Below are 24279 nucleotides of genomic sequence, written 5' to 3' on the forward strand. Positions count from 1 at the left end.
AGCTGTTAAGACCCCGTTGGCTCCTTCCCTTGTTCCTGTGTCCCTCAGCCCTATTCCCCCATTGGCTCTGATCTTTGTACGGCCCCATGCCACTGTTCAGTCCCCACCTCTGGGGACACAGAAACATGGACTGTCCCCATGAGTGGCCCTGGGACCCTGAGCATCTTACCTTGTGGCTGAATTAAACATCTGTGGATATTATGCAAAGGTCCTTTTTGCTTCCTTACCCTGGACTTTGTTAGCAGCTATTCTCACTGCAACACATTTTATACCAGGTCACACTTCCTTCAGAAAGCTGTGCTCTCTTTCTCCAGGAAGAGCTCTGTCCAAGCACACTTCAGTCTTCCTCTAAATCTTAACAGATTTGCAGCAAAATCTATTTTAGTTACCTTCAGGGATTATCATCTGAGGGATCCAAAAGGCAACTGCATGCAATGGAGATCCTCTCAGCTCTAATCTAAAGCCTGACAAATACTGAACACTTAATCCACAAAACAATAGCACATTCATACTCAAAAAAAAAAAAAATTTGTTTTTATTAAAAAGCAGAAAATTAACTCCTAACACTCTACACCATGCAGCAGGAAAGTTTCAGTACCTCCACTGCAGCTCCCAGGAACACAACAAAGCTCTCCTGCGTTCAATCTCAGACTCTCCAGTAAGGCCAGCAGGTGAGCTGCCTTTTCTCCACCTTCCAATGCACCTCATCAGTCTCTCATTATGACAGTAAGACTTTTGATGGCCAGTTCAGAAAGTCCAGGACCATGGTGAGACTTGTGTTAAGTACTTAGTTCAGCAACCCAGTAACCCCCTCTGATGACCTAACAGGCTTGAGAAGTGGGTCTGTATGAACTCCATGAAGTTCAAAGCCAAGTGCAAGGTGCTGCATACGGGTCAGGGCAATCCCAAGCACAAATACAAGCTGGACAAAGAATGGATTGAGTGGAGTCCTCAGGAGAAGGCCATGGGTGTGAGAAGCTCAACATGATCCAGCAATGTGCACCTGCAGCCCACACAGCCAACTACATCCTGGGCTGCATGAAAAGCAGTGTGAGGAGCAGGTCGAGGGAGGTGACTGTCCCTTCACTCTGCTCTTGTGAGACCCCAGAGGAGCACTGTGTACAGCTCTGGGGCCCCCAACATAAGGAGGACATGGACCTCTTTGTCCATGGGGGAGTCCATGGGGAGCCAGGAAGTCCAGGGGAGCCGGGAAGACCCTGAGAGAGCTGAAGCAACTCGAATACAGAGAGAGTTGGGCTTGTTCAACCAAGAGAAGACCCCAGAGAGACCTGAAAACCCTTTCCTGTACATACACACATACAAGAGAGATGAAGAGGTTTACAAGAATGTGTAATTGTAAGACTGCCTTCAAAGAGGGAACACTGAAGGAGCGTAGATTTAGCTTAGGCATTAAGAGGAACTTCTTTACTGTGACAATAATGAGGCAGTGGCAGAGGTTGCCCAGAGAAGCTGTGGGTGCCCCAGCCCTGATATGTCCAAGCCAGGCTGGATGGTTCTTGGAGCAACCTGGTCCAGTGCAAGGTATCGCTGACCATGGTAGAGGGTTTGGAGCTAGGGGGTTGTCTTAGGTTGGAAATGCAGCATGTGGCTGGGGGTGTGTATTCTATTGCCATCTGTTAGAGGTGGGGCAGTTATCTTTTGTTAATTAGGCCACCTGTTAAAAACAGATGGGACAGTTTTCTTTATCTCTTCCACAACCAATCCTCTCTCCAGAAAATATCTTCTGTTCATGGGTCATGGAGTCTCTCACCGCATGACTGATACAATTACATCATCCCATTGGGAGATGCGCTGCCCAGGAAGAGCAACCAAGCATTCCTACCTGGATATGATCTGAGATTTAGACAACTACAGGCAACCTTTTCCCACTAGATTCCCAGAGAAGCAGCTTTCTTTTCCACTGCATTCCCAGAGGAAGAGCAGGCCCATCTCCAGCAGCCCTGGAGCTTCAGAGGAAAACTCCAGCCTTGTGCAGGATCCCTGCTCCAGCAGAAGCACAGCTGGCACTGCAGGAGGGCTGAGCCCCCATGGGATGGGACTGTGCCACCACCCTGACCCACAGGGGGTCAGGTCTTATTCTGACACTGTCAGTGTTGTTTTGTATTTCTGCATTTTTTTTCTATTTTTTCCTAATAAAGAACTGTTATTCCTACTCCCACATCTTTGCCTGAGAGCCCCTTAATTTTAAAATTATAATAATTTGGAGGGAGTTTGCATTTTCCATTTCAAGGGAGGCTCCTGCCTTCCTTAGTGGACACCTGCCTTTTCAAACCAAGACAGGGGTCATTAAGATCCCTTCCAACCTATCCCACTCTATGATTCTACCGTCACATGATTCTATGCCTGATTACAGATGGATGGAACAAACACAAAAACGTAAATTTGTACTTCACAACAATGTATGACATCACAAGCTCATGAAATAAATGCTAGGGCAAGAACAAAAAAGATAAACCTTGTCCAAAATTACCGACGTAGACAAGAAGCTTGGCAGATGTTGCATGATCGTTTATTAAGAATACATTTTATACTCCTCACATAATCCTTGGGGATTGATGTATGCACCAACACAAAAATGCAGGAAATGTTGTTGAATACGGTAATGCTGGAATCTACTACAAATAACTGGAAAAGAAGGTTTCTTCCTTTTCTCTTAAGAAAAATTGGAAGAAACAGCAGAAGAGCCAGCAAGCGACACCTTCAATCAGCCGAGCCGAGACAGATCTGCGCCGGCCTCAGCAGCGGAGCTCCGGCCGCGCCGGGCGGGGCGCGGCACCGGAAATGCCGGCGGAGCACGCCGCCAGCGGGCCCTGAGCCGGCACCGGCCGGGAAACCAATCGCACTATTCTCCCTGTGCCGTCACAGAACACCTTCCATTGAATCCACTACCGGCGGCACTCGCGCGTCCCCGTTCCAGCCTCCGCCCCGGCCCCGCCCGCCCCCGACGGTCGCAGGCCGGTGCGGGCACTGCCGGCGCTTCCTCCGCGGGGCTTGCGGGTGGTCGGGAGCGCCATGGGGCAGTGCCTGCCCTGCATGGGAGGCGCCGTCAAGGACGTGGTGGAGACGCCCGACCCGGTGAGTGTGGGACGGCGGCGGCGCTGCGCCCTCCTTGCCCCGTTGTTTACAGTGACGCCTGGCGTCGCCGCGATGAGGGCGAGCGCGGGGGGCGGTGACCTTCCTTGCTCAACATGGAGGCCAGGCCGCGGGGCGCTTGCAGCGCCCCGGGAGGCAGCGGCGGTGCCGGGGACAGGGAGTCCGTCCTTCGGCCCCCGGCCCGGGCTGGGGGGAGCTCTTGGGCCGAGGCCACCCGGGGCACCCCACACTTGGGGCCTGGCGCCCCAGAGCCTGCTGCTGCTGTGCCGCACGGATCCGCGGGGGCACTGTGGTTGTGTGGGGACCGGGGGTTTCGCGTGAGACGGGTTGGTGCATAATTGTGGCCAGCATGACCCCCATTTTTACAAGAAATAGAAAGAAAAGCTGTGCTTTTTTTCCCTGTGAATAGTGATGCTCGCTTCTAACTAGCCTCCACTGCATGACATTTTTCCTAGGTGAGTAAGAGCCCATCTCTGTGGTTTGTACCCCTCATCTGAGGATTTCATAGGGGAGAAGGAAAGAAGCCCGTTTTGCCTGGGAGAGCAAGCATTCCCCTTTCCAGACTTTGAAAGGATGTTTCATACACTGCATGCCATTTCACCCCAGTCTGGATTTTTTTAGTGAAGGTGCAGAACAGCTGAATAGTGATTTCTGGTGGGGTTTGACTGTATATATGTCAGCAGCTGCTCTTGTGGCATATTAGTCACTAAAAACACTTCGTTCTTGCAGGCTGACAGTGCAGGGAAAGATGATGCTAATTGACTTGAAGGTGTCATTTTGTGGGAGTTAGTATCACAGATTTGAGTCGTACTTAAAAATTAAGACTTTAAAAAGAATGCAAAGACTATGTTGAAGTAGAATTTCACTGTCTTTAACATTTTACCTAGGAAATAAAAAGAAGACAACTAGCAGAAGCTGCTGAAAAGAGGCAGATGGAGGTAAAGTCTGATAAAATGTCATTTGTTGAAATTACTTTTAGATAACTGGTTTATGGGAAGAATGGCTTTGGCTTCTCTGGTGACACTGGGTATCATGTTTGGGTTGTGGGAATTGTTGTTAAGTACTTTCCTGGTATTATTAATGTTGTACATTTATACCTTTTTTATATATATTAAGAATTTCACAGGTAGGTGCTCTAAGACCATTACAAAGTAACTGAGCTTGTTTGTATGGGAGATAGTTTACAGTAGTTTATAAAACAACCTAAGAACTGGAAGAGCAACTTCAGCGTTATTTTTATCTTGTTCTCAGACTTGAAAACAAGAGATGGAGAAGTATTCAAACCAGAGTAGTCAAACAATTGTTTCAATGGCAATTTCAAGTTGTAGTGCACTTGCACTTTTCTGAAAAATGCAGGTTGCATGCACCTTTATCAACAAGGCAACAATTTGAACATGTTGAACATCAGCTCAGATTCCAGCAAAGATGTAGTATTAGTCTTTTGTCTTTTTAAGGTGGCCAAGCTTTAGCTGCTTGTATATCTTTAAAGTTAGAAGAGGTAGGATACAAATGTTCTAGCAGAACAGCCAACCTGTTTTTTTTCCTTACATACCTCTAGAAAGACTTATAGCATATATTCTTACTGTAGATTTTGAAAGGTGTGTCTTAAAGACCACAGCTGAACTGTGAAGAGAAAGGATTGTTATATATGTTATATGATATATGATATATTTAATATACATATTGAATTAGGAATTGGCCATTATGCATGGGAGCCATGTTGACTTGGTTTGAAGGGAGTTTAGTAAATAATTGGAGCAACAGCTGAGTGATGCATGAGACTCCTTAAAACACTTGATTTTATGTCATTCTATGTACTAAAAGCAATCCACATGTTGTTTTCAACCACAAATGGGTTTCAGTCACAAAGAGATTTTTTAAGCATAACTGTAGGAAATAGCTAGCTCTTAACTGGCTAAAAAGCTTTCCTGAGAGGAAGGAGAAATGAAGCAGTTAGGGTTGTGGATGTCCTTGAATCTTTGTGGGACCCATTCTGCTGACAAAGAAAAATGGAAGTATCACTCTGTTACTTTTTGTTTTCTTGGAAGATAAAGAGATAAAAAGTATCTACTGAGATTTTTCAGGACTATACTTGAGGTCATTTTAGCCTCTGAATGTTGGGTAATGGAGATGTCCATACTTAGTTTCACCCTTGTGAGGGGACAAGAGAGTAGATCAGATGTCCTTCCTTTTCTGCTTTGTGTTTCTTGTACATGCTTCTTAGCTGCTCTTTATCCCTCTTGACATCATATGAGCTGTTCTTCCTTTTGGGGTGCTGCAGACAGTTTGGGTACCTGACTCACTTGGAACGCCAGTTTCCTAAGAGGCAGAGAACATATGGTCTAAGTAGGTTGTTATTTGGTGGTAAGATTTGTCTTGGTACCCCACTGAGAATTGAGCTTGTTGTCAGGACCTTGAAATTCAGGTGAGAACATTGCTGGTTTGCCTTGGTAGATTTTAGCATCTTTTGTATAACTTCTGCTATATTATTATAACCTAAACTTAGATAAGAATCAGTTTTTAAAACATTTTCTTTTTTTTTGTTGTTTTTTTTTTTTTTCTATTTCATGGTGTTAACTGTAATTCTGATGCTCCTGCCATCTAGTCTAGATTGCCATGAAACAGTTCCACAAGGATACGAAGCAGGCAGTTCACAACAGATTTTTCATTTGGTACTCCTGCTACCCACACGCCCTGTGACATTTTGAAGGGTGGACTGCTCTCAGATCACAGCTGAAAAGTTGAACTTCTTCACAGCCTGGGCTAGCACTACTAACACAGCTCTTTTTCTCCCCTGTTCATGAGGGTAAAAGTAGGCCCTGACACTGAAAAAAAGAGACTAAAAATTTGTGGTCTTTTGGGAAGGGAAGATTCATCCGAGGATTAAATATCTTTACCTGTATGTAATAACAAAGGGAAACAAAAACACCTCACTTACCTATGGGACCAGGAGTTCGCAGAATGAGGAAATACCCTGAAAGGGCTACCTTGATGTAACGGTAGCATTACTAAGTGCTTCAGTCTTTTTATGCAAACCACAGTTCATAAAATAATGTTGCCAACACTTGCAGTTTGGTTTCTCTCCAGAAAAATAGCTAACCTGGTCTTACTCAAATGTGTTTTCTCCCAGGCTTCCTCTCGTGGTATTAAGAATGTTTACTCTGTAGAGCAGAAGAAAAAGAAACAGGAAGAAATAGAAAGAAGAATGGCAGCTTCACGTCCTGGAGAAGGAGGACTGAGAGTAAGTTTAAAAAAGAAACAGTGTGATTCAACTATCTATATATTCACTGTGAAAATCTGTTTTGTCATGTAGAAGATTGAATAACTTGAGAAAAAAGCAAGAGGAAGGGAAATGGAATAGAAATGGAAGCATGTGTCATTGTCATGCAGTGTTCTTAATGAGACTTTGTCACTAGGCCAGAAAGACAGCAAAGACAGCAGTGATGGTAGAGAGCTTTTTTTTCCCCCCTCTTCCCAGTTTCTACATACATGATACATCAGTTTTACAGGTCTCTTAGCACTGGGGACCTCATCACTGTGTTATCCTGTACTTAGTGTCCCTTTTCAGTGCCAGTTGAGATGGTCTCTCTTCCTTCAGAGCTTATAGAAAACATTTGAACTGAGTAGGGCAATGGTTTGGGGTTTATGTGTCTCTCATTATGAAAGAAACATACAGTGTTGGCAAAAAATTAGTACTATTGCTATTCTAATGTGGACTTTACCTCAGAAGGGCAGGCAGAGGGTTCATGAAGAATTACAATCTCTCCAAAACAATAGGTGTATCTGATAATTGAACTCAGGTTTTGTAAGCCTTCATCTTTTGTCCTTATCACCATAAATGATTCAGGAGGCAGGAGTTTGTATAAGTTGCCACTGATACTGTATGTCCATCACTTGCTGGAATAAAAGATTAACTGAGAATTTAAAGGTGAACGGAGAATTTACTGTAGTTTAACAACCTTACAGTGTTTGTTTGCTTTGGGATTTTTTCCTTTCTTTTCCTTATCTTCATACAAACCTGTGGTGTGTTTTGTTTGTTTCTTTAGTGGCAGGTTGGATAACACATGACTTCTGAAGAGAAGATGATTAATGTTTACTGCCAGTAACTTGTCAGTTTCTGCAGCCAAGTGGCACTTACTCATCATGTGGCTTTTGCTGTTTACCTCTGAAGACTCAGCAGTACTTTGCCATTGTGGGACAATGGATGTGGAAACATTCACAAAGAAATTTAAGAACTAATTCTGAACACTATGGTTTTGCCAATTTTGTTTGTTTGTTTTCCATGCATGTTTTATTGCTTCCCTGTCAAGACTTCCTGTCAGCTGGAAGTGGCCTCCTTATGTGTAGTCAGCCAATATGTGTATACCATCTGGTCAGTTGTGTCTGCACATGACTGACCTGTGCGAGCTCAGGTGCCCACATGGTGGTTTTGATGCTTATTTCAAGCTCTACAATTAAACCAAGTCCTCATGTAGAAAGTTTTTCATATATGTATGTATTTGAATATGCAGATGACAGCATTTCTTTTCTGTTTCCTAATGACTCTTGCACTGCTTAGGAATTTAGTGCCTTTTTGAAAAAAGAAAAGTAGTCATGGCAGGTCCTTACAAATGGAATAATTTTGTGACTAGTAAAAGAAAAAATAGAAGCCTTTATAAAGTCTGTGTACTTAGATCAAGAATGCAGTTTTATTATGCGTGTAATAATTGTTCTCGTTTTCTCATGTGAGTTTCTTTTGAGTCTGTAAGTATTTATAATGAATACTGAAAGTTAAACATGAAATTAAAAATCCTTTTTATTAGTTGTATTCATTTATTACCACAAGAGGGCAATGCTAACCTTCTCAGGATTTTGAAAAACAAACAGGAAAACAGTTACTGTGTCATCACTTTGCCGGTTCATTTCCAAAAGTTTCTGTGTTATCTAATTAGGTGGACTACTTACAGTGCAAAAATGTTTTATTTTTCCCAGAGAGCATTATGCACATTATGCATGGGACCAGTACTGCAATTGCTGCATTTCTGACCTAGTCAAGATATAGAGGCTTTTTTTTTCACCCCTTGAACTATGTATTTTCTTTCACATCTCAGTACTGCCCAGTGTTGTCCTGAGAGTGCAGTCTTGACACAGTTTCCTGGCTTAGCCTTCAGAACTGAGCTGAGAAGGGAGAACTTTCAATATTAGCATAATGGTGTTTGGGCTGAAAAAAGCATGTATCTTTGGCTGAAGACTGCCTTCAGTTTCCTTTGATTGCTGGCAATTGCTTGTAATAATTTTTTTAAAGTCTAGTGAAAATGCATTGAGTTATGGTATCTCAAGTTATGGTATCTCAAAAAGGTATCTCAGACATTAATTTGAAATGAGAATTTCAGTCTAGCATCACAGTAGGTGTCCTACAAGACACTTAAGCAGCACTTACACCTAGTTGGTCACTTGGGTTATTTAAAACTTTAAACATTTTTCTTTATTCTCTGTCATATGCTCCCCTGAAACTGCCAGGGGAGCAAATAACCATGTCTCTTGTCATCCAAGCCTCTGCTTGCATTAGTGCCATGAACACTTGCATTTAAAGCCATTGAAAGAACCTAGGGAAAGCAATCACATTCTCTCTCTCCATCCTTTATGTAAAAACTATAGCTGTCTTTGCTTCTTAAGAGACCTAGTTTTGAATGTTGGATTTATTCTATGGCTAAGGAACCGCATCAGAGAATCTTAATCCAGATTAAGAATCACCTACAAAGCTGTTTCAAAAGATGTTCCTATACCATACGTATCCAATTATCCAAATGGCCAGGTTTGACTGGGAATTATTTGAGTAAATAAAACCACTAACTGTTGGTTTAACTTTTGTTTCAGTTGACAGTGAAAGCAGAAATTACTGCAGATCAGTAGTGTACAGCTGATAGCAACCTGACATGTAGCACTAAACAGTAAGGCTGAGAGCCGTGTAGATGAGAGCTGCTCTCTCCTTACAGGTGTCTTCCCTGTCTTTCTGATTGCTTAGTGCAGCAGTAGCTTTATGTGAACCACAACAGGAGTTTTGTCCTTATTTCTCTCACTCCTGGATGTTTACTTCACCTCAGAGGCTGTTAAAATGCACCTTTTCACATAGATTATCTAGATGGTTGATATTTTGTTTACATCAGTACAACTTTTTTTTTCCTTCATCTTCTGAAAGCGCAGTCTTGTACTTGAAAAACTGGCAGGCCCAAGCCCAGTGCTGGTGAACTGGACTGAAAAGCTGACTCTCCCATCTTTGTTGCAGAAACAAAGTGAAACCATTTGCCACTCCACAGCGTTACAATTCAAAGATTATCCTAGAGAGAAAGTGTTTGTAGCAGATGTCCTGAAACTGGGGAAGGCACAGAAGCTGTGTCTCCACAAGGATGGGCAGCATCACAGTGGGCCCTGAGGAACACAGATGACTTCAGCATGTGGATTTGGCACAGTGACAAGACTAAGTACTTGAGATGCAGCTCATCAGGCATAAGCAGTGCCAGCAGTTTTTCCGGAGTCTGGGAGAGCCTGTCCAGCCCCATCAACATTTGTGTGATCCCACCTGTCTGTTCCACCTTACCTTAGTTGACACACCACAGGCTAAGAAAGTCAGAGACAGAGCAAAGAAGCAGCACTGTGCCTCCTTCCCTTATCAGGTACTCTCAGGCTGCTGCCAATGAGGCAGTACAATGTGTAAGCCCAAAAAGAACCCAGCCCTTGTCAGCATCTCTAGGAAATGCTTCTGTAACTCTGTGGTGTGGCAAACAGCTCGTCTTCTAAAGTGAACATGTGTAATTAGTTCAGGATTGAGTCTTCAGTTACAAGAAACTTGCTGTACCTTCCCACACATATATTGCCTTCTCATTTCACTCATCCCCACCAACAATCCTTTAACTAGCTGCCATAGATTTTCCATATCTTCTCTAAATTGCTGTTGGAAAAAAAGGTGGTACTGCGAAGGAAGGAGCAATTATTCCTTGTAATAAAGTTGTGAAAAACCCCTATCCTCAATCAGAGATGTAAATAATCCTGCTTAGAAAAAAATCTCCAGGTAATGTATGAATAGCGAGATGACAGAATGCACTTCCTATAAAGAGCAGTAATAGGTATCAGTTACATTTCCAAACTAGTTTTGAATGGCTTCCACCACGATGAGTCATATCTGACATTATACAATAATAATGGTTTTTTGTAAATAATTTTACATAATTTATCCATTTTGAGGTTAAGCACAGTTTATTCACAGGCATCTCCCATGGAATTTGGCCTATGAGGTCTTTGAGAAAAGGCTTCATTGTAGCTCCTATTGCTTGAAGTTTTTAGGACTCAGCCTCCTCAATATTCACATCCAGCTAACTTACACAGGAAGATAGTTAAAATCACTGCATCATGGAAAATGACCTAAATTTGTTCTGCCCCTATCACTGCAACAAGCAACAAGGGCTGTACACATTTGAGCAAGATTCTGCTGCTCAGCTTTAGCTTTATAAATTGAGCCATAGGTTCCTAATAAGTTTTCCAATTCCTACATTGCTACAGGACCTAATACACTATGAAAATACTATTTATCAGATTAGCAACACTTACCTCCAACCCCCTCTTCCAGACTAACCAGCTTACTGCATTTCTGTGGTTGTTTGTTTTATTGATGCTCTCATTTCCTCCTCTGTTATTCACACCCACATCAATGCAGTCAAAAGCAGTAAGTTCCACCTCGATGTTTTTTACATCAGGTGGTACTGCCAGTACCTTAAAATAAAATCCTATAGTCTCCCATTCTGGAACTGGCAAAGTTGAAGTTTTAAGTCAGGAAGTGTTTTAATGTGATTTTTTTAAAGACATTTGAGTACCCCCCCCCCCCCCCCCCCCAAAAAAAAAAAGGTATTTTGACAGGTACAGTCCAAGCACATAAAGGGATTCATGCTTAGTTTAAAATCTTGATTTGGATTTACTGGGACTGTTGAAGTCTACTATTAAAATAACCTTACAAATACATTTTTTATAATTGTCTGCTCTGATTTATTAATATGCAAACAACTTCAAATATTTAAAAAATCAACATCATAATAACAACACAACCTTAGTCTTGGATGATGGACATAAAGGTTGAAGATCTTGGAAGTCTTTTCAACCTCAATGATTCTATGAAATCCAACTAATTATGTTTAAAAACCTAGCCATTATTTCTAAATAAACATCTTACATTTTCATGAGTGATTTTTTTCCTTCCCTTTTCATTTGAAAACAGATCTCTCAGTGCTTATATTAAAATCATGATTTTTTTTCAGCTATGCTACATTTTTTATGAAATTATGTTATTTGTGGTCTGCTTTCTGCTCCCTTAGGAGGACATATGACAACTTCTATGACAATTGAGACTTCCTATGGCTTTTCAAAAGATTTATTGCTGAATAGGTGTTTAATCTTCCTACACAGTGTTTTAAAATAAGATTAAAATGCTGTAACTTTGAAATTATGTCCTGCTACATGGTCTTGAAATTATGTCCTGCTACATGGTCTGCTGCACGCAGCAATTGTGAACTGTTTGTATTCAGCAGGTTTTTTTAGATGGTGAGGCAGGCCTTTTTCATAGAAGTGAGATACAACGTGCTGATTTTAATAAGGCATGGAACATGAAAGATGGTCTTGATCCTTTCTAACCATAGACATTTATTTTTCTGTTAAAGACCACAGGAGCAGATCATAAGCCATGTAAAAAAAAAAAAGCTATCATCAGAAAATAGAGAAAAATGCTAGTCAGGACTAAAAAAAATATTTCCAGGATGCTTTTGAATTTTTTTCCCTGCAAAGAAAAATTTATTTTCAGAAAATATGAGTATTTCTGTGATATCTGTTTGCCCCTTTCTTTGTGCAGCTCATTATTAGGGCAGCAAGTAGTGTTGTGCATTGTAGGCATCCAGTCAGTAGCAGCAAAGTAGAGATGAATGATTACAAATAATAAGAAATTCAAAATGTATGAGTATTTTAAAAATTTTATTTCATTTTAAAATTTATACAGTCAGCGAAACAATCCTATAAAATGATTTTTCTAGGATGTTATAAGGCACATAAATTACCAAATATAAACATAGAAAAGTAGCCAAAATAATGAACTAAGCCCACATACACCTTTAGCTATATTAGAGGTGTGTGAATGATTTATGAGAATGTGAATCACTCTATTTACAGCGTAATGAATATTTCACATTTAACAATAACCAACAACATTAAAAAGAAGGGGAAGGAAAAGCTCATATCCAAGAACAGAGCCGTGTTTTTTCACTCCAGAGGGACCTGCATTTTCTGAAGCTCCTCCCTGGGTTGAGGGCTGTGCACTATGAGTGCTTCCCTTGTGGGCTGCAGAACATCACCGGGTGTGACCAGGCAGCTCTGCTGTGTGACACAGCAAGGGACACTCTCCCCACGTCCCCATGCTTCCATACCGGGCAGCTTGGTGAAAAACAGAAAGGATCTACACACAGATCGAACACTCAGTGTTGTCTTCAGCTCTAAACAGTAAAATGCTGTCAAGGGGTTTCTTGGGCTTTTTCTTTTAAGTAATGGCTTTGAGAAGTTGTTTGGCATGCAATAAGCCATTATATTCTACTAATTAAGAAAAGATTGCAAAACATACAAATAGTCAATTTTTATTTCATTTCAAGAGACATTACCAAATAATTTCTCCAAATACCCATTTTCCACCTGCATATATATATTTCAACTAGACTAACAGTCAGGGGTTCAAAGTAGTAAGATTTTGGTACAAATATATTTCATTGTGTATTTTCTTCCATTAACAGGATCCACTCCTTTATGTAGCTCTAAGTATACATTCACATAATAAAGAGTAATAATTTGGCTAAAAAGATATGTCTGTTTATTATCCGATTGTAGTAATTTGCCTATCAAGGGTAAGTTGCTATGAAAGATACAGTACTAGAAATAAATAGTTCTAAATTCAAAGATCTTCAAAATGGGGTGTCATTTCCAGTCTGTGTTAAATTTTCCAAAGTCCTTTTAAAGCATTAACTAAATTCACTACACTTGAGAGAATAATTTGGACCTACATACACCAAGTCCCACTCACATGAGAAGCTTATTTCACTTAATTTCCTTCTTGGTTTTGTAATGGGCAGAAACAACCAGATAATTGTCTGGATTCATGTCCCTGATGTTTGGAGACTTGCTCTGGATTGGAGATGTTTTCCCATCTACTCGGGAGATCTGAAGCATTCGGCATGGGTCGTGCTTCAGTAAGTAACCTGCAAAAGTCTCCCAGCCTCCTCCAACACGAACCATCACGTGTTTGTTGTGCAGCATCTGAAATTACATAGGCGGGAAAAAACAAAAACACTCTTGAGAGGCAACCGTTCACAAAGAAATCATACTTTTTTTGCTGTAAAAACCTGCTTACTTTAATTGAAAGCCAAAAAACATGTGATGGTAGTACATAAAAGGAAAGGAAATGAAAAGAAATAGTAGAGTGTTTTTATTTGTATTTTAAAAGTAAATTTTAAAAAAAACTGTAAGAAAATGAGCTGGTATTTTAAACTAAAGATTTTCATATTTTATGTAAATAAATGCTACATGTTCTTCTAGTCCTATAGCACGGAGTCTTTCTGTTCTTCATGTGTTTAGTAGAAATATGTCAGGTAACATGAATACTTAAAGACTACTTTTTAAAAATATATTAGTAAAGACACCATTTTATATTGAATTGGAACTGGTTTTCTTTACAGGAGTAGCGACGGGAAAACAACCAAAACAATTTCCTCTATCTCTGAAAAATTTAAGAGAAAAAAAATATTTAAGAAAATGAAGTTCCATTTATTTTAACAATTAAGTCTTGTTGACAATACATTCTAATAAAATAGTTTAATGCTGTAATTAAAATAATCCAATGAGGTACATCAGAAGTAATTTATCTGGGTTTGGAAACACCTGAATTTTCTGACTAAATTCAAATAAAATTTTTCTGCAAGTGCCAGTGTATCTTCTCCCTTGCCTACCCTTGGTGATCCCAAGTTGGTGATTTTAGTAATTTCTCCCTTTTTTTTCTCCATACAGAACAGCAAAATAAATACTGGTGAGGTATCATAAAGCAGCACATTCTTTATTTTATTGGGATATTTTATAACCAACGTGAATACCACATTGAAAAATGCTTTGATCAGGGTATCTCATGAAATGGTAAACAACATTTAGCTGTAATACCAGAAATTAAAAACTGGTCTGGTAAAATATGTCATAATAAGACCTTTGACACAGTCTGGGTTTTTGAATTTGGATGTGTGGCAGTGATGCCTGTATCAACATGTCCAAAACTCCCTGGAGGGCTGGCAGTATTTGCAGTTGAGACTTAGATGGCATGTAAACCTTTTGTAACACAGCATAGCCAACAAAACAGCAAACATCCTCAATCAAACAAAATCACACATAATAGAAGGCAAAAAATTAACTTAAAAAAAAAAAAAAAAAAACAAAAAAAAAAAACCCCTCACCTCAACCTATTTGAATTCTGTGACATAAGGAGACAGATTCACCTGGAGTGAAGAAAGCATGGCCAGCTGTACAACTTACTGAAGTTTGAAAATCAGGTTAGATTCGTAAGGAATAGAACTCTTCATTAGAATAATCAGCTGCAGACGGATTCTCATTTGACAGTTTTCATTTAAAACACTGCTGCACAAGGAAGTGTTTACATAAAAACCAAAATGTTTTTATGTAAAACACAATGTGCAATCAATTATGGATACTGAAAAATAAAGTTGCTTCTGATCCATCGCGAAGAGGTGCTCAAGCACCCTCAGTCCAATGAGTATCTCCCAGCTGTTGAGTCTGCGCTGTTGCTCTGGATTGTGTGAGTTTTCGTTTTACAATTCCTGTACACGAATGAGGTTTTGCTCTAGATTCATGGGAGTCAGAACAGAATCAGACTTTTTCTCTCAAGGTTTGTATTTTAGTTTCAAGACTTTGATTTGAGCTGACAAGGATGTGAGATCTGAATCATGCCTTTAGTCTGGACAATGTATCATGAAAGAAGCAAATGGGTTTTGCATCAAGTTTGAAAATTGAAGTTCAAATGGAGACAGATCCTTAAGAGAGTCTAGGGAATTTTATTTAGCAACTTTCTTCTCTTTGAATGCCTTACAAAGCTTTTGAGAAGTGCCCCAAAAACTTTTAACATTAAAACAAGCCAAACTGGTGCAATACAACATGGGGTGGGGAGGGGTTGATTGTGCCTGAATTTCAGCTTCCCTATGTTATCATAGGGGCATTCACGTTCCAAGAAGAGGTGGGAGCTGGGCTTTTGATTAAGATGCAAGGTTAGCAAGAAGTGTATTTGGTTCAATTTCCCTTGCTGACTACTGTGCAAACACACTCTAAACACACTATTTCCTGATGCTTAGGTTAAATGCACATCTTTTGTCTTTCCCCTCTTTGATCTTTATCTTTTGTGTTATTACTATTATAAAAATCATTGAGTGCTTGATTTCTACAGGCAGAGTTTTCCGACATCCTAAAGAGACATGTGCTGTGTCACAAATGCACCATTTTACTCCTACAGTCATATTTTGATGTTAGTAACATCAGCATGAATCCAAAATAATTCTGCTAGTTTTAGAATTGTTCTAGCTCCACAGAAGTATGAAAGACTTCTTAGCATGGGAAAAAACACCAACAACTTGCTCTACTTTCTAACTGAAAAAGCAGTTTTCTCCCCAAATTACTTCAGCTGGAGATGAAACTTTTGAGATTTCATATTCCATCCAATTCACCTTTTCAATTGCATGAGATCTCTGAGAAGAAAAAAGTTGGATTCTGCAATAATAAAGTTTATTAGTAACAATTTAAATACATTCATGGCGTACATGTATTTTCACACTGCTCTCCAGCCAACTAAAACTAAGAAAATCCTTTCTGAAAATAAAATCCAACATATGTTTATGATTGCCATAAATTCCATTATTTCAGTTGTGTCTGAAATAGGGCTGTCACTAAAGCTCTTCTCTCTTGAATCTGTCACTGAATCTACAGCGAACCAAACAGATATAAGAAACCAGAGGACCAGAAAATAGCATTACAGAGGAAGAAATGATAGATCTGTTTTGGTAGGCACCAAGGCTGTATCCAGAGATAACAAGGGAAAGAGTTAACAGAAGTTAGGTGACACTGAGCTGTCATTGCACGGGACTTTGGCTTCAGTATAAAATATAGTCTAGGCAGTTATGGTTTTCACATACCCTAAGTTTGGTGAGTTTGATGCCTTATTAAAGAGATATTAGGTGTATGTAAAGACAATAAGTTCATCTAAATAAGCAGCGTTTAACTGACTTGAAAAATTCCTATTCTGTTTTATAGGAACTAAAAATCTGGCCCAATCTGGCCCAATATAGTTACACTTCTGTGGATGCTGACAGTTTAGTCAGAAAAAGAAACAGATAACTTTTACAGGCATTGTCCTGGGGAAGTTGTGAGAAAGCTCAGAGAAAGAATGAAAACAATTCTTATCTTAAGTCTCTGCAGCTGGTGTTTGTGAACTTGTGGAACATGTTATACATGATGTTATGGAAAGATATTTACAAAGAGGTGTTGTTCCTAATTAACCACTGGGGTGACAGGTGTTATTAAGAACCAATCAGGTTCTGGGTGAACGATGTTGCTTATAAAAATGTGAAGTTTTGTAATAAAGTAGCTTTTATGCCTTCTGAAAATGCATGGAGTGTGTCACCTTCATTTCTGTTACTGACTCAATGGTGACACCCTTCAGATCATAACTTTCTTACAGAATATTTCAGAAGGTGAGAGGAAGAAGAAGGAGGAATTACACACTATAGATCTGATCCAAGTACTACAAAAGCCAACACAAAAACCCTGCTGACTCAAAAGGAACTTGGGCTGGGCTCTGGAAGCTAAATGCAGTGACCTAAGGCAAACAGAGTTAGTTGGTATGACTTTAGACCATCTTCAGAAACAGTGTAGGCTACACACTGAGAGAATATTGACTATAAAATTTGAAGGTGTTTGGCAAAATAATGCAGAACATCACACCAGTGGCCGTGCAAAAAAAAATTCACACTCAAAAAAGTGAAATATTAATGAGATTGCTAATGAGAAATTAAATTTTGCTGAATATAAGCCACTTAGACTTCTTAGACTTATTGTCATCAGTAGATGTATCTTGGTGCTTGTATCTTAGGACTTAAGGATCCTTCTTTGAGTGGTGTTCAGAACAACATCACGAAATGGGCTTCTACATCAATGCATTTCACATTATCCGCAGAAAGGTCACAGGTCAACCCTAAGGAAATACCACTGTTCTGAAGAGTTATGTGCATTACTGTATCAGACTGCTGCCCACAGCAAGCTTGAAGGCTTTGCTGCCTCCACTGAGAGGTACACCCACCCACCCACATACAAGACACCCTCAGATATGGTACCTCTACCTGATGATTCTGCTGCAACCCCCACTGATGTTATTTAGGAATCATTTTGCTCCAGCTTGTCCATACCACTTTTGATGATCTACCCTCCTGTCTATGAAAAATAAATTACTTTCTCAAATCTCAGCAGTATTGAGCATTCACTAACCATTCTTAGTCAAAAAACCAAAGTGAGAGCAGGATACAAATCTCAGACCAGGAATGGGACTCAGATCTAGGCTTTTAACCTGCCCCAGCGAGTCTCTGGGCCTGTATCTAGAATATGTTATTGTCAAGTAATGACAAATTATTCTGCAGGGATAATTCTGCTCATGTGGACATTTTCATGGAGTAGGACATCTCTTCCATATAAGAGACTGTAGTCTTTCTCTTCCCAGTTGTGAGAAGAAGTGATGTTTGGCGCTGGCAAATGGTGAAGTCTTGGAATTTGATGCACATATCTATATGGAAGATGAAAAAGTATTATCTGCAGACTTGAGACACTACTGCTTCAGGAAACAGGGCCAGCAAAGTTAAAAATCAAAATTCCCAGAAGTTCCAATGCTTGGCAGTTACCCAGGTCTTCTTGAAAGTGGCCACTGAAAATTCTCACATTTATCACTTAATGTGGAAACAGGTCTAGCTTGGTGAAGCCCTGAGAAAGACTCTGGAAGACTGGCAGAAAAGTCTGTGTGCAGAAGTGTGAAGAGAAGTCTGTCCAGCTGTATGCTTTCCCAGACACTCTGATGACAGTGGCTCAACATCCCTGACAGTCACCAAAACATGCAAAAGTTCTTGCTAACAGTCCATTCAAACAGGATGACTGGGGGCTGGCCAAGAAGGGGACACCACCACAGTAGGTGACAGAAGTAATTTATACTAAAACTATACAAAACTAGAAGTTTTCTAAATTCATTCAAACAGAGATGCGAATTTTCAGAAATTTAGAGGTAACTGTTGCTACATGGAGTTTTTCTACTTCTCTGAGAATTCAGTGACCTGAAAACACTGGAGTGTGTAACAGGCTCCTGATTATTTGCTTGAAAGCCAAATGTAGACATTAAAAATATCTCGTTAGCAAAGATTATGCAACTTCATCACTAGAATTCCTCATAAAATTTATAGCAAAATCCTGAAGTATGACCTGATTTAATCATCAGCCAGGTTCTATTTACATACAGTCCTATTTTTAAAAGTTTATAGACACTGTAGCATAAATATTATAAAAAGCAGTACTGCTCTTAAACACAGAGGACTCCCTTACACACAAGGAATCATGGGAGTAATTCCTAACAGAATATGGAAGAAAATCAGCTTCCAGTGGGAAAGCTAGAAAGCTTCCCTCCAACTACTCTCTCTCTTGGCTTTCATTTCCCTTTTGTCATAGAATTTGTGTCTTCTTAGAGAAATGTTTTAGTCTAATAAAGCAATAAAGCTTATTTTAGACTTTTAAGGAGTCATTTATGTGCCTGAGTGCATATCTAAGGGATTAAAACTAAACCTCACCTCTACAAATCTGAAAAAGTGCAAATTATGTAGCCAATTCCAGGTACTAATTATTCATCCATATTGAAGTAATCTATTTGCAGTCTATTCATATATATTTTGGCAGATGATAATTTATTAGTCCCTTCCAACCTAAATTATTCTAAAAAAATGTAAAAATAAGTCTTTCTCCACCTGAAAACCAGGAAATATGCACTCCTCATCTTCCCTTGTCATCCCTCATTAAGTCACATTTTGCCTAGCTCCCCTCTTTATATAGATTTATAAAAAAATGCTTTGTATAAAAATGTCTTCTAGTTTTAAAAGTTCCAGATGATGCGACCTCAGCCATTACATATGGATTTGTTTAAGGACCAGCTCTGACTTTCTGTGTTGTCATTCCAACACCCCAATAACACACCCTGCACTTCCTCTCTCTTCAGACACCACGATAATGACATGAAAAATAGATGGCTCTCTGGATTAACATCTCCCTCTCGTTTTTGTGGAGTTATAGTTGTAAATCACACTAAACAAATCTCTCTTAGTTGGAAAAAATGTCATAAAAAAGCTCGGACTGAAAAAAAATATGTCAAGAACATATGTTAATTGCTTGTCACAATATTTCTAGCTATGCTACAATTTGGTTTTAGAATTAACATACTTTCTGAATTATAGAGAATTTTATTTTAATGTTACATCTTGGGCTGTATCAAACACATCAACAGGTATCCACTTAATTAATTGAAACAACCTTTGTTTCAGATCAAAAGAACAAACAGACTTTGTTTATACAAACACAAAAGGTGTCTAAATAATCATTCAGATATGTAAATACCCAAAGGGCTATTTAAACATTAAAAGTATTAAACAGAAAATGGCAGGTGTAATTATCCACTTTTCTTATTTTCAAAATTTAGCTGTCACTTCACTGTGCAAACAAAATTCTTCAAAGAGGACTGCAGACATCTCTCTGCATGTAGGACATTAAGGAGGTCAACTACAGTGAAGATGGTGGTTTTAAGAAAACCCTTATCCTTTTGAAGTTAAAAGTAAGTGAGGTTTTGTGCAAAACTGTACTGAGTACTAAATGTCATGTAATCCTCCTAGGCAAAAACTATTATGATAATAAGAGTACCAAATATAAAAGAAGGAATGGCAGTAGAGCAGTATATTATATATAGTGGCATCTTTAAGTTAATATATGGCAAGATCCCTCACCTGCCCAATGAAGAATTTAGGGTTCAATTTCATATTTTTGTACCATTTTTTCCATATTCAACTCCAAACTGCTTCAGACACATAAATAGTGAGGAGGGTTTTTTTCAGCAGTTAAGAATGAGATAGTACTATTGTTGTGATCTATCACAGATACCACTGTATCTTCAAAGAAGATTTACTCTTCAAAAAAAGCCATCTCTCTTCAATTAAGACATAATGAGGGACTCATAAAATTAATGGGCAACTGACACCCCTAACACTCACTATTCTAGGACAGAATTTTTTAATTATGAATGTGTTTTCATTATATTTTCTTCCCTACCCATATTTTTGTCATTTTTTCTGCTACATAGTTGAGTCTTCAGGATTTGTAAAGAGATAGCTTAAAGTATCATTATAAAATACAATATTAGGTACTATGACTTGTTAGTGTAATATAATATTGTATTATATTATTAAATAGATATTACCTATTGTTTCACAGTTTAACCTAGTAGTACATTTTGAAATAGAGATGGAAATGTTTAAATATATAAATAAAGTGAAGATCTACTCCTTGCTGCTGGACGCTCACTCAGTAACAGGTGCACTTCTTTTCTAAGTGAAACCAGTTACACGTTTTCAAGAAATGAGTGATGCAATTCCTTCCTACTGAAGTCAATGGGCAGTCCAATCCTTCAAAATGTATTTTGGGTCATGTTTTTTGGAAATCTGAGCCAAACCCTTTTGCTAAAATAAGTAAGATTTTTTTTTCTGTTATGAAAAGGCCCCTAGAATAAAGGCTTTAAAACCCTAACCACTTTATCCTTTGTTAATTAAATCCACTCCTTTCAGCCTTCTTGTTCTCCTTTTCATCTCACAGATATTTCTATGAAAAGATGTATAACAACATCAACTGTTTTATTTCACTAAAACACATAGCAGAGAGCTGTTGTCATTTAGAATAGGAAGTGAACTGCTTCCACCTAACTCATCTTTACTTAATTGATTAGTCATTTTGCTTGTGTGTTGATTTCTCCTTTTTCTAAACTGGTATTACTGTCCATTTGGCAACTACCTCCATTTTCAAAACCACTCCTTTCTTTGAAAAACTTAAGCAAACAAGGGTAAGTAAAGTGGAGTTAAAATTGGACTGCCTTTTTCTTTTGGGACTCAGTTTCCTTTCAAGCCTTTTATATTCCATTTGTAAGTGCTTTAGAGATTAGGACCTCCTTTGAGATTTCTACCCCATGACTTTCCAATTTGTTTTTGCAATAATTACCCAAGCTGTTAAACTACCTTATCAGTCAAAAATCTTGTTTTTTACAGTGCTTATAGAATGCTAATATAAGATGTCATGTTTTCGGTGCAGCGCTGGTAACACAACTGGGAATAGAAAACATCTGTGCTGAAGACAGGCAGAAAAGTAAGTGGCTAGTGATTCCACTGAAATCAGACTGCCGTAGCTCAAAAACAAACACTTCATATATTACTATACCTTGTTGGTATGACCTTTGTTATGTTAAAACATGCTTAAGCAACTTATAATTCATACATTATTGCAAATTACTCCTAGCAGGAAGGCAAGTGGAACCTGTAAAACAGTTTAAAAATCTGGGAACAGTGCTCCCAAGTATCTCAACCCCGTGCCTTTCACCATTACACAGAGCTAAATCCTGCTCCACTCTTTCAGTTTGTGCAGAAAGCAAATCTCCACCAAGCCTCATGGCAATATGAAATGAAAACAAAAACTGACTTAGATTTAGCCACAGCTCAGGAAACTAGCATGTAATCAGGTCAGAAACCCAATACCACGGGAAAAAGTTTGTAAATTGTTCCTAAAGAGTTCCCCAGAAGAGGTGCAGATGTGGAAAAGCTGATGGCTTACTTACATCTGAGTTTATAAAGATCTGAAAGAAGCTAGGAAACACATATCATGAAGACACAGTGTGTCTAAAAATGAATAGGATGCTAAATTATTAAAGTCCTATGTGATCTAAGAGAAGTAAGTAGTTTCACAAGCCTTCATTTATAGCAGAGAGCAGGTAAAAGGCATGTTGGCAGTGGTATCAGGAACAATGTACCAGAAAAATCTTCTATTTGATGTATCAGCAGAACATCATACTAGGACAGCACCACAGCCTCCCTAAAGGGACAACAACAATTGCTGAAAACAGTACTCTGATAAATCTAACAGGGTATCACAGAAGATCAGCCAGTTGTGGGATGTAAGAAGAACGTCAACAGCAGGGTTGTGAGACAATAAGAAAGTAGAAAACAGGATGTGGGGATGAGCAAAATGATAACAAACAGGTGGCCTAGAAGTACCCACTGGGATGTTAGAGACAGGAGTATTTGAGAGCCAAGGTGTCCTGGCGTGATTCATACTGTTATTGTATTCTCTATCTATCTGTGCCAAAAAACTGTTACTGTCTCTTTCAAACCCTGATGCCTTGAGAAGGCTGACCTAGAACAGAGGCTGGACAGAGTTAAAGAGTAAAGTAGGTGTTTGTTAAAAGGCCTTAATGGATAACACCTTGGGCAGTACAAGAGCCTGGCCAGGGCTACACCCCAGATGAACCCAAAATGGTCACAAAATGGACAACTGGTCACCAGGTCTCACACTTCTGTAAGGTTTGGTCCGTTAGCATATTGGAGTTAATTGTCCAATTCAGGTTATGAAGTCCCATCCTCGTTATCTCTCTTTCTCTGTTCTTGGGCCTGAAACTTGTAACAGTTGTCCTCGGCCCCAGGCTAAAAGGAATTATTTTGTCTGCCTACCCTGTGAAGAGAACTTGCTAACACTTAATATGAAGCTCAGAACTACGCAGCTAGGCAGCACAGAATCTGAAAAATAGGAAAGCTAAAACTTAAGGTATCACCCTGCATCTGGGACCCTTGTGTATGTGGGGTTGTGATCGTGGGCGTTTTCAAAATCTCCCTGCCCAGGTAGTTTGCTGGTTTTCGCCATGTGGTGTTTGCTCATGGGCTGCTTGGTCTTTGCTCAGGGAAAGGTTTTGGTTTTTTCCTTTTTTTTTTTTTCCCTTTGGCTTGGAGAGAGTGTAGTTATTGGGTTTGAGCTTCCTTTGCGGCAGTTCCGCACGTCCCTGCTGGCGACCCTGCTCCAGGAGAGAAGATGGGAGCAGAGCTCTCGCTCTTTTGTGGCAGCTTGGGGTTTCCAACTGTAGCCATTTGTATAAAGCGCATTCCACAGGTAGAAACTGTTTCGAAGGGAACTTTGCAAACTCTGCCAGCAGTGAAAGAAAACAACAATTGAGGCGCGGGGGCCAGGCCAGGCCGTGTCCCCCAGCGGCCTGGTCCTCCTGCTGCCGCCCCAGCACTGCGATGGAGCAGCAGCAGCGCGTGGGCCCACATGAGCCGGCCAGCCTCCATCTGCCTCTAGAGCTGCCCTGTGGCTCCTGCCTTCCCAGAAGGGGCTGTCACCATCCGGTCTTTTGTTCCTGGGGCACACGGTCGCTTGGGAGGCGCCATTTTAGAAGTGAAAGGTGTGATGTCATCCCCCGCCATGTCCTTCAGCCGCGCGGCCGCTGCTGGTGGGTGCCATTTTGGGAATGGCATTTTGGGCCTCTCTTTGTTCTCACGATGTTGTGAGGTCTAGCAGGTTAGTAACTAGCAGTTGCTTACTTTTTTTTTTTTTTTTCCCCATCTCCTGCCTGCTGCATTCTGTTTGTTAATAAATTTTTGTGGGTTTTTTTCACTTCGTTCTACTCATATTCATGCCTTATTAATGGAAAGGGATTGTATGAACTCTTAAAGGGAGACAACTCATTCCAGAATGTTCTCCATTAAATTGTCTCAGACCAAGAGACAAGGGAAAGAAAGTTTCTTTCCAGCAGGCATCTAAGAGTAAGCAAGAATCTAGCAGTCCACTGAAATCCTGAACTGATGTAGCACATGGGATAATGAAGGCTAGAGAGGGAAATCTCAGGGCAACTCACAGTAATTACAACTTAAAAGACTGAAAGGATAAACTGGAAGTGGGACTGTCAACATTGTCTCATAAAGTATGGGATCCAGCACAGCGGTGATTTTTAGTTGA

The 24279-nt window shown here is 39.8% G+C and overlaps 2 protein-coding genes across 5 annotated transcripts in view; one reads left to right on the forward strand and one right to left on the reverse strand.

Annotated features, from left to right (window-relative positions):
• The first annotated feature begins 2811 nt into the window (after positions 1-2811).
• LOC121351270 (small VCP interacting protein) lies at positions 2812-7908 on the forward strand. The gene is made up of 4 exons (XM_041463270.1): positions 2812-3096; positions 4002-4052; positions 6245-6355; positions 7161-7908. The coding sequence occupies exons 1-4, from the start codon at positions 3034-3036 to the stop codon at positions 7173-7175; spliced, it is 240 nt and encodes a 79-aa protein (XP_041319204.1). The 5' UTR covers positions 2812-3033; the 3' UTR covers positions 7176-7908.
• Positions 7909-11664: 3756 nt separating this feature from the next.
• The window catches only part of GAS2 (growth arrest specific 2), an 86080-nt gene continuing 73465 nt past the window's right edge, over positions 11665-24279 (reverse strand). For all 4 annotated transcript variants that reach the window (XM_041463264.1, XM_041463267.1, XM_041463265.1 and 1 more), the window contains exon 8: positions 11665-13431. In XM_041463264.1, the coding sequence (XP_041319198.1) occupies positions 13213-13431 (219 nt within the window). In that variant the 3' untranslated portion in view covers positions 11665-13212. The remainder of the gene's footprint in view (positions 13432-24279) is intronic.

Source organism: Pyrgilauda ruficollis, unplaced genomic scaffold (genome assembly GCF_017590135.1).
Source record: "Pyrgilauda ruficollis isolate IOZ18807 unplaced genomic scaffold, ASM1759013v1 scaffold163, whole genome shotgun sequence".
Taxonomy (NCBI): Eukaryota; Metazoa; Chordata; class Aves; order Passeriformes; family Passeridae; genus Pyrgilauda; species Pyrgilauda ruficollis.